Consider the following 19223-nt stretch of genomic DNA (forward strand, 5'->3'; position numbering starts at 1 on the left):
TAATATGGAAATCCACGAATGTTTTGGATCCTGTTAGAAAGTATTGACTTAACTGTTATCCTTCTAGTGGTTGAGATTATATAAATATATAATGTGAATTGGATATGACGATGAGAGCAAATAAGACGTGTTGGTTGGGTTATATTTATTAGAGAGGAGTTGTGTGATCTTATTTTTTAGTCTGAGTTTTTATTATTTCGTCTATAGGAATGGTGATCTTCAATCGACCAATTAACAAATTAACAAGTGAATAACAATCAAGATGTTAACTCTTTCTGATCCTTAAGCTTCTTCTAACCTATGACCTAAGCAGATGGTCGAGAAAGAAAGCGATTTAGTTCTCTGTTTTCTCCTATTTAGTTGCAACTCAAAACTCATACAATAATACACTTGAAGCCTCTTTGCATACATAAGCAAACTTAGAGAATTACATTGTTTACATAACTTAATTATAAGTAATATAAACCGTAATAATAGATGGATAAATAATCAGTGATCAGCTGGAAACAATAAAATATTCAATCCTCATTTCTATGTTAAACGAAAGGTTAGAAATAAAATAATCTAAATATACCATAAATTCACTTGCTATTGTTTTGCTTGTATCTTTCCATTGAGATTTAAGATTGGAATTGATCAGTCTGTTATTGGCATATGTCCATATTGTGCGTATGCCTCGATATTGCCTTAATTCCCAAGCTTTTATAAGCAAAGATGGAAAAGATGGAAAAGAGTGGCTAGCAGTGGAATCCAGGACGCACGTTTCTTCCTATTTTTGCTTATAAAAGCTTGTGAATTAAGGCAATATCGAGGCAATTCTTACAAGATGCACATATGCCAATAACAGACTGATCAATTACAGTCTTAAATAACAATGGGAAGATAATGGTAAAACAACACCAAGTGAATTTAAACTTCAATCCATTGCACAAGAAGGTGGATATCACGACTCAGTAGCTAAGTGGATAACGTGGTGGCCTTTGAAGTGAATGGTACTGTGTTTGAGTGCCAGAGTGGACATCAACTCTGAGATGCAGATACATCGAGCTGACGAGCCCCAGATAGGACAAAACGCGCGTCCTGGATTCTACTGCTAGCCACTATCCATCTTTGCTTAAATATACCATAGTTTAAATGTCTACTGATTATGCAATAAATATATAAATGGTAGTCTTTCATATATAGTCATTCTATAGTCATTCCCTATCATATCAAAATATTGCACAGTTATGCAATAAAACTGTTGTTTTGACAAGGTTTTAAAAAAAGACATAATATATAGTAATGTTTCATAGAATTTTTTGTAGTCAAGACAAAATACAACTTGGGTGGCTTTTATTAAACAATCAGATAACAATTTTATTTTATTCACATTATATACGAAAAGTACTTTTTCCCCCATTAGATATTAATCGTGATAATTAGGCGGGGGGGGGGTAGTTGACCAAAAAATCTTAGACAAACTGTCAAACGGAGGGATAATTTTATACTATGAAAAAAATGTAAATGATATTTACTTATCATATTCAGCTTATATATTTATATCAGATCATTTAAATATCAGTAAACTTCATCACTTAACGAATGAGATCGTTATTGAAGATATATTGATGTTACACATTTGAAGTTTGGTTCATTTATTGAATTTCTTAGTGTGTCAGTGTGTCTTTTTCGGTCACCAATTCATTATTTTGAGTTCATACCTTTGCATTGGTAATCACTGTCAATTATATGTATAAAGTCATGTATTGATTATTGTGTCATCAAATGTTTTGTCTTATTGTTATCTCTTCTACGTTCGCAATTCCAATTCCTGAATGTTTACTCAATTACAGCTTCTTAGAAGTAGCCTACTCATTAGTAAAGCACACCGTTTTTATAAACTTAATTGTCAAGTATGCCAAATGATTGGAGATAGTTATCTGGACACCTGAAACCTAGGTTTCGTACCAGTTAGTACTTGTCAGCAATATGTACCTGAAATCTTGACTAATGGACATATTACAACATGACTGGAAGAGTTCAATCGAAATGAAAAGGTACTAAACAAACATGGTATTAGTTATTATTAAGTTGAGGATAAGAGTGAAATTAAAAGAATTCACTAATTAAGTTATCTAAAACATATTGTCTCAATCTTCAACTAAATTATGAATATTCATTGCTAAAAAGTTCTATCCTAACTGAAGGAGTTTTGTAGAGAATGATGCCAGTTATTGTACCATATTAAACTAGAGAGCTATGAATATCTGTTACATTTTGATATAAAATTCATTAGTACTGGGCATCCACAAATTCGACAAGAGTCTACAATCTATGTTTTCTTTCTTGCTTCAGCATATCCGTTTCGTGTAATTGCAATAATTAGTGTGTAGCAGTTATTCCATATTCATATCAAGCAACAGGAAATGTAGTAGTAATCAGCATTTCGCTCAAGTAACAACCTTAAAAAATCAGTCTACTTTTACTTCATTACACCTTTATGTTTATAGTGTTTTTGCTATTTTTTGGTGTTGGCAGTCAAAAATAATGACTCTGAGATTGTTACTACTGTCATTTAAATGAGTAAGGATTAAAAAGTCTAGAAATAAAGAGTGATGGACGTCCTATACATGGTATATAATAAGTTCATCCGAATGCTAGTTGCTAAGATATTTTCTGAAGGTTTGTAGCTCATTTATGTCTAACATTATAGGTCCAGAATACTGAAAAGTTTTAATCTGTAATTGATTGTACACATTAATAACGGATCATGTTTATCAGATCCTTTCGAGCTGATCGGATTCGATTAATTAGGTTGCATTGAGTTCATAGGTCTAATTGTCTCGACATCGTGTAATCTGTATTTTGATGTTAGGTGGTTGGAGGTAATCCTAAGGAATCCTAGTTCTAGGTCTCAAGATTGTTGTTACTGTTCTCTTGAGCGAACTTCTGATCTTTATGAGATTGAAATTTAACCGATATAATCTAAACAGAGCTAAAGACTAGACAAACACGACATTGATCAATACTCAACAACTACTCAGTCATAGAGCAGGTCAACCAGCCCCTTTATATCTCAGTGATAGCATCTCCTACTGAGAAACTGGGTAACATAAGTTCAAATTCCACAAAGAGCTTTAATTCTTTGAAGATTACAGGTATGTCATACCGATCAGTGTCGACCACATAGAACAACCTGTGACTGCCACTTTATTTGCAGTAATTCTTACAGTTAATATCACTTGATGTGAAAACCAACTCTGAGTAATATAAATATCTTTAAAAAGCATTTTGGTAAGTGATATTGTTCAGATTTTTTTTGATTAAGGCATTATGTTCTATTTATTAATATAAATCAGTCGATATAGATTTTGAATTTAAAGTCTTGCTTTTAGGCTTACATTAACTAATCTGTCACGACAGCATAACATAAATACTTAAGAGCCTAAAAATTATTTTAAGCACTTTAAGAGTGTTTTTCAGCAAAAAGAAGATTCATTGAAGTCATGAACTCATCAATGTTAGACAAAGTTGGAAACCTGGGAACAATAGATGGTCATTTCGTCTCAGTAATGGAATCCTCAGTGGTGCACACTCACGACCTTGCAAGTGACGATCGACCTTCGGTATTCCACACGAACCATTATACTCCAGATCTCTGAGTCAGCATCCGATGGTGTTTATGTGTAATTCATATCAATCCATGAATTCCATTAGAGCGCTGGAAACTTCCTCACAAATCTTGTCACTAGTGAGCACATAAGGATTGTCAGTATAGCGTTGTGGAGATTGACCGGTTCAAGATTTCAGAAAAACTCAACAATCTCCTCATCTTTATACTTACAAATACAAAATTATTTTTTTCTAATTTCATATCTTCACGGTTATTCTCAATCTAATAAATTAAAAATTTGTAAGCTATTATTGATTTCCTAATCAAACAAGACAATTAGCTGAATGACATAAGATGTAAATTTCTTTCTTTCTTTAGAAAGAGATAGTAGTTAACAATTTTTTAAAATTGAGATCATGAACTGATTGATGTTAGTCCCTATTGTGGGACTCCTCAGAAGTAAGCATGCACGACCCCGCTCTCATGGTTTGAACCTAGGGCCTTCGGTTTCACGAGCGAACACTTAACCTCTAGACCACTAAGCCGGCATCGAACGGTGTTATTGTCTAACCTTAACGAATTTGCAAAATTGCGAGACCATCTTCCATTGTACTGAGGTAGATATGTCTCTACTTGACATAGATCAACTCCACTGGTCACGGCTTGTCACTAGAACTCCGAGGATTCCTTCACGAAGCTGGTTACTAGTGAGCAAATGGTAATTTTCAGTATAGGGTTGTGAGGATTATTAAGTTGTTGATTGAGATCACGAAATGATTGGTTTTAGGCCACCATTGAAAACCTGGAATCACTGGACGGCTGTTTCGTGCCAGTATGGCACTTTTCAGCAGTGGTGGTCTAGCTCTAATTGATTCATGAATTCAACTATTGAATTACTAAAATCCCTAGAAAACCCCCTTCTGAAAATAAATGTCAGTTTACTATTTATTGTAAAGAACATGTGTTTTTGTTGATGGGTTTCTTCAAGTTTGATTACACTGCCGTTTGTTCCATCCTAGAATGTGATTTCTTAACAGAGTGCAACAAAAAACGATCATGGATTGAATAAAGGAACTTCTGGTTTTATGCTTAATCTTTAGATCGTTGAGTTACCATCTGATAGGTTAAATTTCCAACTTAAATCAATCCACAATTCAAAGAGACTATAATCCAACTCTGTCAATAATGTTAATAAATTGGACTTCACCAGTCACGGTATTCTGTCGGATACAATCAGCAACAACCTACTGTGGGAGAGAACAAACTCGCCTCCAACTGAGAAGGAAATTAGAAAAAAACTATGGTAGTGGATAGGTCACATATTGAGAAAATCATCAAATTGCATCACTAATCAAGCACTAACTCGGAATCCTGAATGGAAACGAAAAAAAAAAAAAAAACAATGGAAGACCAAAGAGCACACGGCGTCGAGAATTGGATGCAAACGTGAATAATGACTGAAAACAAGTGGAAATGATTGCCGAGGATAAAGTTGAATAGAAAATACTGTTAACTGTTCTATTCTCCTCTATGAGGACTAACAAGTATAATTAAGTCACAATATTCTACTAAGATCTTTAGAATTATTAGCCATCAAAATGACATGGTATTATTAGTTGTGTTTTTTTCAACAATACATTCTAAAAAAAATACATTGAATCACATCATTCTATAAAAATAACACTTAAAGTACTCGCTTTTAAAGTACATTTATTATTGAATACTAATGTCATTTATTATTATAAACTGTTTAAATTATTATTATTATTATTATTATATTATTAAAATGTTGTCGGTCATTTTGCACTTCTCTTATTCCTTTACTTATATACATAATGACCTTTAATAAATTTGTCATAATCACAAAACTTCCAATTGATATGCCATAGTAACAACTTAAAACATTTTTTCAAAAAAAAAACCCAACGTATTTCACTACTACATAAACATTGATTTATGAAAAACAAAAAAAAATTTTTTCGTGCATTGAAATTATGAACATGTACATGAAATAATATTGATTATGATTATGTAACACAGTGCTTAATCCCTTCAGGTGAAATAATAGTAATAATAAAGAGATAATGGCTAGTGATGTAATCATGAATTGTTATAATTTATACAATCTTAAACATTTACTAAACTTAAGAAATATAAACAGATATTTCACTGGTTGAAATCATGAGCCAATTCAAGCTAGACCACCATGGGGAACCTGGAAGTACTGGACGGCCATTTCGTCCTAGTATGGCACTCCTCAGCAGTGAGCATCCACAATCTCGCCTCCCGCGAGATTCGAACCCAGGACCTATCAGTCTCGCGCGCCAGCGCTTAACCATTAGACCACTGAGCCGGCATCCAACGGTGTTGATGTTCAACTTCAACCAATCAACGAAGTTGCACTACTGTACACCATTGTCTTCAGTGAGCTGATATCTCACAACAGACCTGGTTGAACTCCACTGGTAACGGCTTCTCACTAGAACTCCAGGAGTATCTCCTGAAGTCAGTCACTAGTGAGCAGGTGATTATTATTATCAGAATGGGTTTTGTGGTGCTTCCAAGTTTTCCATGGTGGTCTAGCTTCAATTGACTCATGATTTTAACCAGTGAAATTTTTAAAAAAATCTCCACAAAACCCATTCTGGATAATAAATAGATATCTTAGACTATGAAATTGTGTAATGCCAATTAGAATCTGTTTTAAGAGCATCAATTGTTTTCAAAATTCCTGATGAGTTTTAATTCGTATGAAGTCTAAACCAATCAAGGTTACCTATTGATTACATAAAACCCCTTAATATTAGGAATTCGAAATATCAGATTCCAATTCAGTGACTTAGAAAAAGAGGACTTAAATATCTATATTTGATGTTTTAAATGAATCTGTGGATGTGTATTGTTGAGATCTTGAAAAATTATTTGGTGATTTTTTATCTAAAATGATACTACAGTTGAAGTTGGTCCTCGATGGACACTTACGCAGAACCATCCTTTTGAATGCATATATATATAAATAACATCTATAATCAGCTTCATAATATATACGTTATTGTAAAATAACTGAATTTCGATGAAGAAAAATTAGTATAATCACTGTTTTCCCCTAAAAAATCAATCCAACATTAGGATTATTTTTGATTAAAATCATGAGTCAGTTGAACCTAGACCACCATGGAAAACCTGTAAGCACTGGACGGCCGTTTCGTCCTAATATGAGACTCCTCAGCAGTGCGCATCCACGATTCCATGGTGGTCTAGCTTCAATTGACTCATGATTTCAATCAAAAACTTAACAATCTTCACAACACCTAAACTGATAAAGTAATATTATTTAACTCAAGTTAAAATAAATATTATAGAACAAAAATATTTCTTACTGTTGCGGTTTGTGACGAATACTGAATTTTATTATGATTTCGAACCAATAGTCCAATAGTTTTTACTGGCTATCTAGCTTAATAGGGTTTATGATCTTATTAGCGCTCAAAATTCGTCACAAACAGCCATACTGATAGTTTTTATGTGCTCATTAGTAAATTACTACATACAGCTTTTGTAACAAGCATTGACCAATGGAATCCAACTTTGTCAGATGTAGAGCAGTCATTCACAGAAGATAATTGGAGGTGGCTGTATAAGATAGCGAACTGATCAAAGCTAGACGTGTAAAGATTGAATGATATCTTAGTGGTCTCATGGTTAAGTTCTCACAGAAGATCTTCTTAGGACAATGAATACTCACTCTTGAGGAGTCCCATACCTTGGTGAAACAAGTGTCCGGTAGATCCTTTGTTTTCACTGATGTTTACCGCAAAGTTTTACTTTGGATTTTATGTGAAATGCAAAGTCAATAGCACTTATGTTTTACATATATTGATAGTTTCAACCCTGATTAAGGATGTTAAGATGGGTTCATGATATACTCTCAGAAATCCTTGACAAGTAATAACCATATAATTTATGAAGTGTTTTTCTAAATATACACTAGTCACTGCATAAAAGCAGTGCCCGAAAACCAATGAATACTAATACTCCATAAACTTTTGATTCACAAAACATATGGAACAAAATATTCCATGCAAGTAAACGTTTTTCTTCTTTCTTTTTTTTTACAGACTCAGATTTTTTGTTGTTGTAAATGTCAACAGAAAAATGACAATTTATTACATGTTGACTTATCAATGGTTAACTATTATTTACTTTTTATTACTGGTTTTATTTTATCACACAGATGACAGTCAGCAATCGTTTTAATTATTGACAGTATAAGATTTTAATCAATTGAAAAGAAATTTTCCTTAATTATTACCATCCAAAGTTTGTGCTGATAATTTCGCCTAGATAAACGATGAAAGTTTCACAAATAAAAACTAGCGAGTTCAAAGAATGCAATTCTAATGAAATCATAATATGATATATAGAATATCATGTTATAAATTTGTGATTTCATTCAAAATTAAACTGAAAATAGGATTCGATCATCTCTAAGGATCAAGCAAGCATCATAATGATCATCGTATATATATATATATATATATATATATATATATCTTACATGAGTTCATATTTTTTTTAAACATAAACTTTTCAAACAAGACTAAGACACTGTACTTAATGATGTAATTCATATAGGAACTAACATTATTTCACAAAGACCTAGACAATTAAAATGGTTTTTAATTTTATCTCAACCTATTCAAATTTTCAACTAAATATAATTCTTCATCATTATACATACATATAAATAATATCTTATCATCTTATTACAAAACAATACATAATCTATACTTACCTTAAATATGAGGTAGATCGTTGATGTACAACAGAGAATTCAATTGCATCAAATAATTGAGTGATTACACCACCGGTTCGTAATGTTTCTTCACCCATATGACGTAATAATTCAATATTCATAAATTCATATCCATTACTATTATTATTATTATTATTACTGGTGCTACTATCAATAAATTGATCTGATATCTTTATACCTGTTGTCAATGAAATTGACATTTGAACGCAAAATATCATCATAATACATAAACATATAAATGATTTATTATAAATTGTATTAGTGGTAGTAGTCGTCGTTTTATTAGTAGTATTGTAAACTGAATAAAAATTTTCTTGTTTAATAAATTTATTATTTTTTATTAAACAACATTGTTTCTTAGAAATATTCTTTGATTTCCATAATAACCATAATGATGATGATGATGATGATGTTGATGTTGATAACGATGACGATGATTTTAAATAATATTTTTGATAATTAATTAAATAATAATAATAATCATTTATATAATGAATAATAAATTGAATAATTGAATAATTTGTATAATTCAATTTAATTGTAACACACTGATTACACATATGTTATACAATATCACTATACTGCATAAGTTCAATGTATTATATAGCAATAATAATAATAATAGTAATAATTGATAATATTGTTTTATATAATTAATAATAGTAATAGAAGAAATCAGTAAAAGATAATTACGTAATTGTTTTCTAATTAGTTTATTAAAATAATTCAATGTTTTATGAAGTAATGTTATATACATTTTCCCCCTTTGTTTTTCTTTTTTTTTAATTATTGATCTAGTTCTGTTTGTTTCTTTGTTTGTTTATTTTCGTATCTATTTCTTTTCCCAGATTATCATCAATTCTGTTAACATTCGTTTTAAAAGTAACGCGGAAAAATTTCATTTATATGTTCAATATGTTCAATATTTGTTTTTTTTTAAAAAAGAAGAGTATAGTTTAAAAAATTTAATTTAATGTTTAATAGTAGATAAGAGAGAGAAAAAAGATTATGGTGAATAATTTTTCTCCCTTTTTTCCAAAAAAATTTATTTATTATATTCCATAGTAACTAATATCACAATTATATTTATTATAAATAAATAAATAAACATTATTTATTATGATGATATATTGTGAAATTATGTAATAATTTCATTATTATTATTATTATTATTGTTATTTCTAATATTGAATGAACATTTATATATAAGATAGAAGATGATTATAAGTTGTTGTCAACTAATTGTTTTCACTTTCTAACTAATTTGTATTCATTTATGCATTTATGTATTTATACATTACAACAATACAAATTTGTATACATATATACACATATACATGCATGTATACATGTCTGCATATATGTATATGTACTAATTTATGTAATTGGTCATGGATACAAGAGGGATATTGGAGAATGAATACTGTTCACATGGATGTTTACTAATATGTTTCTATGTACAAATTTCATATGTCTATGTCTCCATTAACCGCTATTTGTTCAAATCAAACTAGTCGGGTCTGTCCGTATTTTAATTTTTTTTTCCTGTTATATATAAAATGTATTTTGCTTATTTATAATATACAGTTTGTATAGATTGTATACAAATTTTCACAGTTGCTTACGTGTACAATATGTCTTCTATCACAATTATTTTAAGATTTATGTCTTATCACTTCTTTTAATCTAAACTAATGTTGTCTGTAGATGCGAATTCTAGAATGAAAGAAATTCATGTATTTATATGTTCATTTTAAGCTCGTCACCCCATAGATTTCTTTTGGAATCAGTTGAATGTAAGAAATTTATTTCTTTGAGTTGGTTATTGTCAAATAGGTGTATTCATATTCTCTCTAACCATTCTTTCATTTATAGATGAATCAACTAGAAACGGAATCTCAACAACCCCTATACTAGGAATAAATATTCACAGTTTTCATTATTACACTGATGAATCAGAATGTCTAACGCTTATCGATTACAACAATTAGTGTTTACTATATATTAGAGATTTTTCTTTGTAAAAGTTTGTATTTTCTCATGGAAACGTACAAGGTTCAATTTTTTGCATGAAGATCAATGCAGAAATGTAGGTACATCCAGCTGAAAAGTACCAAATAGAGTGGAAAGCAAATCTTGAATTCCACTGACACCAGCAATCCGACTTCATTTGGCAGTAGTTTTTGTAATTCTGAACTAGTCAGTTCTTTTAGTGAATATGTACAAAGTAAATTGTTAATTCTCTTGACCTTGTTACTAATACCTACCAATAGATTATAGAAAGTTTTATACCTCAAATCTCACTCGACTAAGGATATAATAAAGTCCTTATTTAATCGATATCGTCGATAGATCAATGTTAGACCACCATTTAAAACCTGGGAGTACTGGGTGGTCATTTCGTCCAAAGTATGGGACTCCTTAGGGGTGCTCATCCACGATCACACACTAAAGGGACTCGAACCCAGGACCTCAGGTCTCGCACGCGAACGCTTGAACTCTAGACCAATGACCCGGTACCCAACGGAGTTCATATCTAACTTCAGCCAACCCACGATATTGCACGACCCTCCACCAATAAATTCAGTGAGTAATTGTCTCACAACAGACACGGTTGAACTCCACTGGCCATGGCTTCTCATTAGAACTTTAGGAAATCCATTCTGAGGTCAGTCATCAGTGAGTACATGATAATTATCGGTATAGGGTTGTGGAGATTGCTGAGTTAAGATCAATATCATAACCCTATACTGATCCTTATTTAATATCAATTGGTGAATAACTGTTTCACTACCAATGTAGGTAACTCTACACAGATCACGTCTTCTCTATAGAATCTTGGATGCAAATCCATTTCACACTAGCAGAGAAAAATATATTTCAAACTATTCAGTGTGTTGTGATTTTTACTAAATCACCGTTAGATTATCATTTTTACATTGATGATAATTTCAAAATTGTATAAAATCACTATATGCACAATTTGTTTTCTTTTTATTCTACATTTGATTCATCTTAATTTCGTAACTAATGTATTATTTATTTTTGTTATACAAGTGAACTATGATAGTACTGATGCTTTATTCTCTTCCCTGTTTTACATTTTTTTCTTAAAATAACTTACACCTGGTACCCCTCATGGAGAAGAATAGGCCGCTCAACAGCATTCTCCATCCAACTCTATCCTCGGCAATCATTTCCACTTGTTTTCAGTCACTAATCATTCTTTCCATGTCTGTATCCAATTCTCGACTCAGTGTGCTCTTAATTCTTCCTTTTTTCCGTTTTCATTCAGGATTCCGAGTTAGCTCTTGGTTAGTGATGCAGTTTGATAATTTCCTCAATATGTGACTTATCCACTTTCAACTTCTTTTCCTAATTTCCTCCTCAGTTGGGGGCGGGTTTGTTTTCTCCCATAGTAGGCTGTTGCTGATGATATCTGGTCAACGGAAATAGAGTATCTTGAATAGACAATTGTCTATAAACACTTGTACATTCTTGATGATGGTTGTGGTAGTCCTTGAAGTTTTAACTCTGTTACAGCAGAACTAACTCACTTGATGTTCGTCTTGAAGATTCTGACTTTGATTTTGGTCGACGGCTGTTTAGAGTTCCATATGTTTTTCAACTACAGGAATGGGGCCCTTGCTTTGCCAATCCTCACCTTTACGTCAACATCGGATCCTCCTTGTTCATCGGATGATACTTTCGAGGTACGTGAAACTTTTCACATCTTCCAGAGTTTCGCCATCAAGTATGATTGTGTTGTTGTTCTCCATGTTGTATTTGAGGATGTTGCTTTTTCCCTTGTGTATGTTGAGGCCTACTGATGCAGACAGAGAATGCTGTTAAAATAGTTTTCTTCATCTGCATTTGTTCGTGTGTTGGATAGGATAGCTAGGTTATCTGCAAAGTCCAAATCGTCTAGTTGCATCCATCCTGCCCATTGTATCCCGTCCTTCCCGTTAGATGTGGAGATCTCTACAATTCAGTCAAGTACCAGAAGAAAGAGAAAGAGAGAGAGTAAGCAGCTTTGTCTGACTGCGGTCCCTACTTGGAATGTATCTGTCAGCTATCCTCCATGCACAACCTTGTAGTGTAATACATTGTATGAATTCCGTATGATAATGACGATTTTCTCAGGTAAACCATAGTGAATGAGAAGAATTAGTAGAGAATTATTGAATGCGATTTGTATTTTAATCAATGTTTTGAGTAGACTTATCTAATTAGCTTAAAGTTTTAAATGAGAAATATATAACTAATTGAGAATTTTTCAACGAAACTTTACAGCGATCACTTCCTTGGATCAAAGCCATGAGTTCAATAAAAGATAGTGTTGAAATTTGTTAAGAATTTCATTATCAATTTTACATCATTCACGTTTTGTAATGTAAACATTAATTCAGTTCGAAACAAATCACCTATTTCCATATTCCTTGCTCAAGCATATGGATCTCGAATAGTAATTTACTTAAATATTAGTACCTACACAGTAAAGTCTAGAGAATGAATTTATCGTACTACATTATATAATGATTACTTAGGAAAGGTTATTAAAATTTGTTTCCAAATATTTAGTTTAGGATCGGTACAGAAAGATAATGGGGATTGTTGAACTTTATAGTTTACACCAAAGACGTCTTATTTCGAAAACCATTAAAAACTAAGAAGTACCGGACAGCTACTTCATCCGAATACGGCACTCCTTGACACTGAATATCCACGAGCTCATCGACAATCGAATCAAATTAAAAATGCAGTATTAGGATCTAACTCGGCGGTCTGAAGTTTAAGCACTTAATGCCAGCCTTGAGGATCAGAGGTACGACCCCTGGTGAGTTTGCATATGTGCACTACTGAGGAGTCCTATATTAAGATAAAACATGTATCCAGTCCTTTATGGTTTTTTAGCTCTCTAATTACAGTCAGTCCATGACTTAGACTATTAAAATTTAATATCTGATATAAGTAATCACTAACTTGGCTAGAAAAATAAATTATAATGTTATGTAATTTAATGTGGATAGACATTTACTGCGTATTAAAGAAACTCTCGTTGAATGAGTAGGAGAAAGCAAAAAGATAAAGTCATATAAAGTATTTCGAAGATCTCTTTCAAACATTTGTGGTATAATGGGATAAGAAAAGATAACATTATTTCAGTCAGAATTTTTTGAATGAATTTTTTGTGAATTTCAGCAAGGGTGGCAGCCGCGAACTTCGTTCAGTGCGACAATTATATTCTCTGCACCAACTCAGTAATGTATGTTTGCTGTGTGTGTATTTTTACAGTAACTCTAAATAGAATAGATGGAACGTCGCTAGCAATGAAATCCATGATTCTGGCTTCGTCATCTTTGAGACTCATCAGCTGAATGTATCCGAGCATTTTAACTTCATTCAAGTAATTCTAGATATTTCCTACCTACATGTGATATTATTGTGTGTAAATATTACTACTCAAATGACTGTATTTCGGTCTAATAATGACATGAATTTGGAAGGACGTAATTTTGGAGAGTCAATAAATCTTCGTTGCATCAGTCTTTTGTGTTCTTAATTTCAGTCATAGAAACTGTAGCGGTTACCCCTTCCCAGTATAAGCGCTAAGACTGTAGACCCAGTAGAGTCAATATACCAGAGATAATAGCGGTGACGACCTGGATTTAATAAGGAATCAATCAAAAATCTCTTATAATTTAGAGTATTAAACATTATACCACCACCAACAACAAATACCATACTCTTCAAATTTAATGGTATTCAACCAAAATAATTTAAAATAGCTATTTTCTTCAATGTAATATCTTTATAAATAATCCTTAACATTTTGTAAATTTCCCTGATAGATTTCCCCTTCACTTAGAGAATGTTTAATATTCAAACATTATATCATCTATTCATCAATCTTCATCGTTGACAACAGTAGAATGAAACTATTTAAAGAATTAATCAGTAAGCAATTTACTACTTTTTTCCCATTATTATCTACAATTGTCAATCTTATGAATAGATTTCATTTTAATTATGAAATAGACTATAGTTATGTAACTATGTTAAATTGTTTAACAATCTCTATATCCATAAATGAGAATAACTCATTTTAAAGAGAGAGAATGAAAAAAAGAGGGTGGTCGAATAGAAATTGATCAGTTTTTAATTTTTTTAAAGTGTAGAAAACCAGAAATCTCATGTGGAGAATTTAAAAGGGAGAAAATTAGTGCTAATCTATATGGATAGAAGAAAAAAGGCAAGTAGACCATAATTTAATAAAGATATATTACAGATGTTTCATGTTTACCTACCAAATGTTTGATTACATGATAAAGAACGTACTTTTATTAAATCACAAGAGTATCACAAAAGTTTGTCACTTCCCCCAGCTTTTCATCCTCTTCTTCTTCTCATCTTTCCCTTCATATTCTCCTCTTACTCCCCCTCCCTCGACTTCCACCTTCTCGGCCTTCGAATTCTCCTTTCACTACTACTACTACTACTACTACTACTACTACTACTACTACTACTAACAATACTACTGAAGTAATTGGTTATAGTACAAATAGTATAGTAACACTATCACTTAATCATTATGTTTGTTGGTTATTAACTTTTTACACGGATGATTTTGGAAAATGCATACTGACAAGCAAATAACAATAGGCGCGTACACATACAAACACGCATAAATAATTGTGAATGGAAGAGAAAGTTGATAAATTTTCACACCTCTTTATATTGAACACCATCTTCCATTATTAATATTAATATTAGTATTACTCGACCACATGTACTAAAAGGTTTCCAAGTTAAAATAAAAACAGAAATTTATTTTAGTCGACAGCTGGAACAAAAAAAAGCGCTTTTCATTACTTATTTCGATGATCGAGGCAGTTTTCCATCTCCCTCTCTCTCTCTCTCTCCATCTTTCAATTTTCAGCTGTCTGGATAGCTTTTGTTGGAAATACTGAAATGCCTGGAGAAATCTCAATAATAATAACAATAGTAATAATAATAATAATAATAAACATTATAATAAATATTAGATAACCATTTTTAGTGGGAAGAAAAGTTCACTATACAAATCCATGTATCTATGTAGTTTGTCTCACTTATAACCATTTTATTTCAATTAAACTATTGTTAATTATTTTACATGAAAAAGGGAAAAAAAGTTAGAAAAAGAAGAAAAACAATTATGGGAAAAAACTAGTTTAAGGTTAAATAATTACACATGGATGATTTTTATTTGTTGAGGTTAAGTGACTTTCTTGGCGGTTTCTCTATAGAAAAAAAAAGAAAAAAAGTACAGAGGAAACAATTTTATTCAATACTTTTTTAAAAAATAAAAAAAGTTAGACAGAAATTTTACTAGTTTTTTCCTCCATGAATAATTTATCCTAGATTCTTTTAACTAGGTCTGTACAAAATTACATCATTTATATAGGTTGTTAAAATCTTCCTATTATTGATGTTAATCACTAGTTGTTCATTCACTTCTAGCATATGTGCACCTTGGGGGCGGATTGTTTCAATATTGACTTTAATTCGTATGTATTTTCAAGCGTTGAGTATTTTAAGTAAAAGGTAAGGGATACAAGTTTCAGTGTAACTAATAACAATGAAATACAAACACATTCAACTGATGAGACTCAAGTAGGATAAAATAGGTCTTTTAGAATTCACTGCTAGCTACTATCAAATTCTGCTTAGAAACATTTTAATATTAAGTGATGAGTTATTAAAAATTAGGAGGGAATCGAATAACTGATTGATCTTAATCTTATAGTTATGAGAATGAGTTTGTGCGTAAGTTTTATTTTTTAGATCAGAGAAGAGGAAAGCATGAATTGTACATTACATTCGTTCATCTATCAAATTTCATGGAGTAAGCAAGCTCATTTCGATAGTCGATTAAAAGCGGGCCAGAATTGAGATAACTTGAAACTATCTTACGGAAATATAACATTTCTAAACTCAGTTATTTTTAATGCTGTCCTGTAGACATATGGAATTCAGTTGATTGTTACCAGTAAATCGTCATCTTCTATACGTGAAATGTGGTCTTCTCAATATATTTATGAACTATCAAATGATCTGAATGCAAAAGTTATGAAAATATTCTGATATTTTTCTAATCTGTCTCCATTTAATTTTCTATATGCATTCATTTTAACGTTAATACATATTGTTAATGATGTTCACGAAGACAAAAAGAATGCGACTCTTTTTCCAGTTGAAATGAACTTTCTATAGTGCTTTATTGTCTCTCTTTACATTTTTTTATAATCGTTGTGGAATTTAGTTTACATAATGTGTATTGAAGATATTTCTTTGGCTTGCTAGATAAATTTGTTCTTAAAAGCTTCAGAAATCAAGTTGTAATCTTTAAGAGTCGTTAGCACCCATTTTAGATGACCACAAATCACACGCTTTCACAAACTATCGGTTCACCAACTAAAAATAATTTGATAGCGATATTACTGTACTTTTGAAATTGTGAATGACATGTACATACAATCCACTTTAATAACGAGGACTACTACTGTTGAAACTAACGGGATGTTTGCACATGTGTAATCTATATGCAGAGCGAAGAGACATGCATATTTATCGAATATATATATATAACACAAATTCAAATTCGTCGCTGTATATACTGGCACATCACACACGTTCATGTGCATAATGAAAGGTCCGAAAGTAAACAAAGGTCGGAAGGTCTTCATTAATATTTTTTTAAGGAATTTTGTTTATTTAAATGTATAATTTTCACAAACAACTGAAATACTGTTCATAAGAAAAATTTAATTCTAATTAAGCATAATAAAAATATACCAAAACCAAGGATAACAGAAGAAATAAACATGATCACCTAAGTATTTTATTAGAATTGGATTGTGGCTAGTAAATGAATCCAGAGCAGATATTTCGTCCTATTAAGGACTTATCAGTATGACTCCAATGTTAACCATTATCTAAATCAGGCTAAACAAATTTAATTAAGTAAAACAATATCGAAGTAATCCTCACAGAGATTAAATTTAACAATGAGACGATACAAACACATATGTATGATTGGTTAGTCGTCTAAAGAATCGACTGAATGGTATACTGATGAAACGGGGGATAAGTTAGTTCTGAAGTTAATCCTAGTGATGATGATAATGATAAAGTTTGTGCTCATGATGTCGGTCAGAAAAACGATGAATGCTCCATGACCAAACCATCCAGCTTAAAGAACAAAAATCCATTAAAATCATCCACCTGAACTAGGAATCTTCTCCACCATCTCGGAGATTTTAGTATTTTCACAGTTGAATTTACGAGTCAATTGAAGCTAGAACACCACTGAAAACCTTGAAGCACTGGGAGGCCGTTTCGTCCCAGTACAAGGCTTCTTAACAGTGCATATCAACGATCCCGCAAGCTAAACTCAAACCCAGGAACTTCGGTTTCGCAAACGAATTGTGAATTCAACTGTTGAAAGGATATATATATATATATATATATATATATATATATATATATATATATATTAATTTTCTCACTAGTTTTATTTTGTGTCTTGATTCGTTATTCATTTGAAAATATCAAACATTAATAACAACTACTACAAGTAATCGCTGATAAGAAGCGTATCAGTATGAAGTACACTTTAAGAAGTAATAACTGAGAATGGAATAGGAAAATTCGTAGTGTACATCACTGACTTATATGAGCTAGAAAATTATTGAAATCAAAGAAAACTTGACAGAAACTTCTTTTTGTTTGGAACTCATCATCAGTATGTTTCTACTACTAAGTTGGGGATCCAGACCAGGATCTTCAGGTTTTGTGGCCAATGTTTATTCTTTAAACCACTAGACTGGCATTCAATTCATGATATTGTGCAACAATCTACTATTTCATTCAGTGAGTAACTGTCTTACAGTTGATATAGTTGAACTTCACGGATCACGACTTCTCATTAAAGCTCAGTGAATTACCACTAGAAATTTGTCACTAATAAATAAATGATTGTTTTCAGTGTAGTGAATTTGTTGGGATTGTTAAACTTTATAGTTTACACTTCACCAAATAGAAAATTAAATGAGATACAATATCGCCATGTGTGTATATATCATTTAAATGCAAACACATATATGAGAAATACAGTGAAATAAATTGCTGTACTATATGAGGTTTATTCAGTTGCTGTAAGATAATAATCCTAATTAAACACGATATCCTTTCTATACTTCATTAAAACAAATGTAGATTGGAAACTAAATGTTTTTCACTATAACCATAGATAGTGCTAGTTTGACTCTGAACTATAGTTAAATAGTAGTCTCTATAAAATCATAAATATACCTCGTTGTTGAGTGTTAACTAAATGACCTAATTTCTCATACTTAGTCTTCTACTTCACAAATACATTCAAAGATGAGTATATTATCAATGATTGAAAAGAATCCGTATAGTCTTCAATACGCTTTATAATATGACTGTGGTTGCATAAATTATATATATGATGACCTATATCAAATAAATCGATATTATAGGATAAGTCTATCACCTTATTTATACAATATTATTTTGTCTCTAATCATGATAGAATTAGCCAATATCTTAATTCAGTTTCTCAGTATTGTAAAGTTGAATTCAGTTATTTGAATGAAACAAAAAAATAGTTCTCTGTTTTTTATTCACAAGATGGCCAGAAATAATTTTGAATTACACTTACTTACGCCTGTTACTTCCACTGAAGCATAGGCCGCTGACCAGCATTCTCCAACACACTCACTTTGTCGTAGGCCTTCCTTTCTA

The 19223-nt window shown here is 31.4% G+C and overlaps 1 protein-coding gene across 2 annotated transcripts in view; it reads right to left on the reverse strand.

Annotated features, from left to right (window-relative positions):
- MS3_00008553 (uncharacterized protein) overlaps positions 1-8971 on the reverse strand; it is a gene marked incomplete at its 5' end in the record, with an annotated part of 62088 nt that extends 53117 nt beyond the window's left edge. For both annotated transcript variants that reach the window (XM_051216885.1, XM_051216884.1), the window contains one exon: positions 8391-8971. In XM_051216885.1, the coding sequence (XP_051065515.1) occupies positions 8391-8971 (581 nt within the window). The remainder of the gene's footprint in view (positions 1-8390) is intronic.
- Between the last annotated feature and the right edge of the window lie 10252 nt (positions 8972-19223).

The sequence above is a fragment of the Schistosoma haematobium genome, chromosome 6, assembly GCF_000699445.3.
Source record: "Schistosoma haematobium chromosome 6, whole genome shotgun sequence".
Lineage (NCBI taxonomy): Eukaryota > Metazoa > Platyhelminthes > Trematoda > Strigeidida > Schistosomatidae > Schistosoma > Schistosoma haematobium.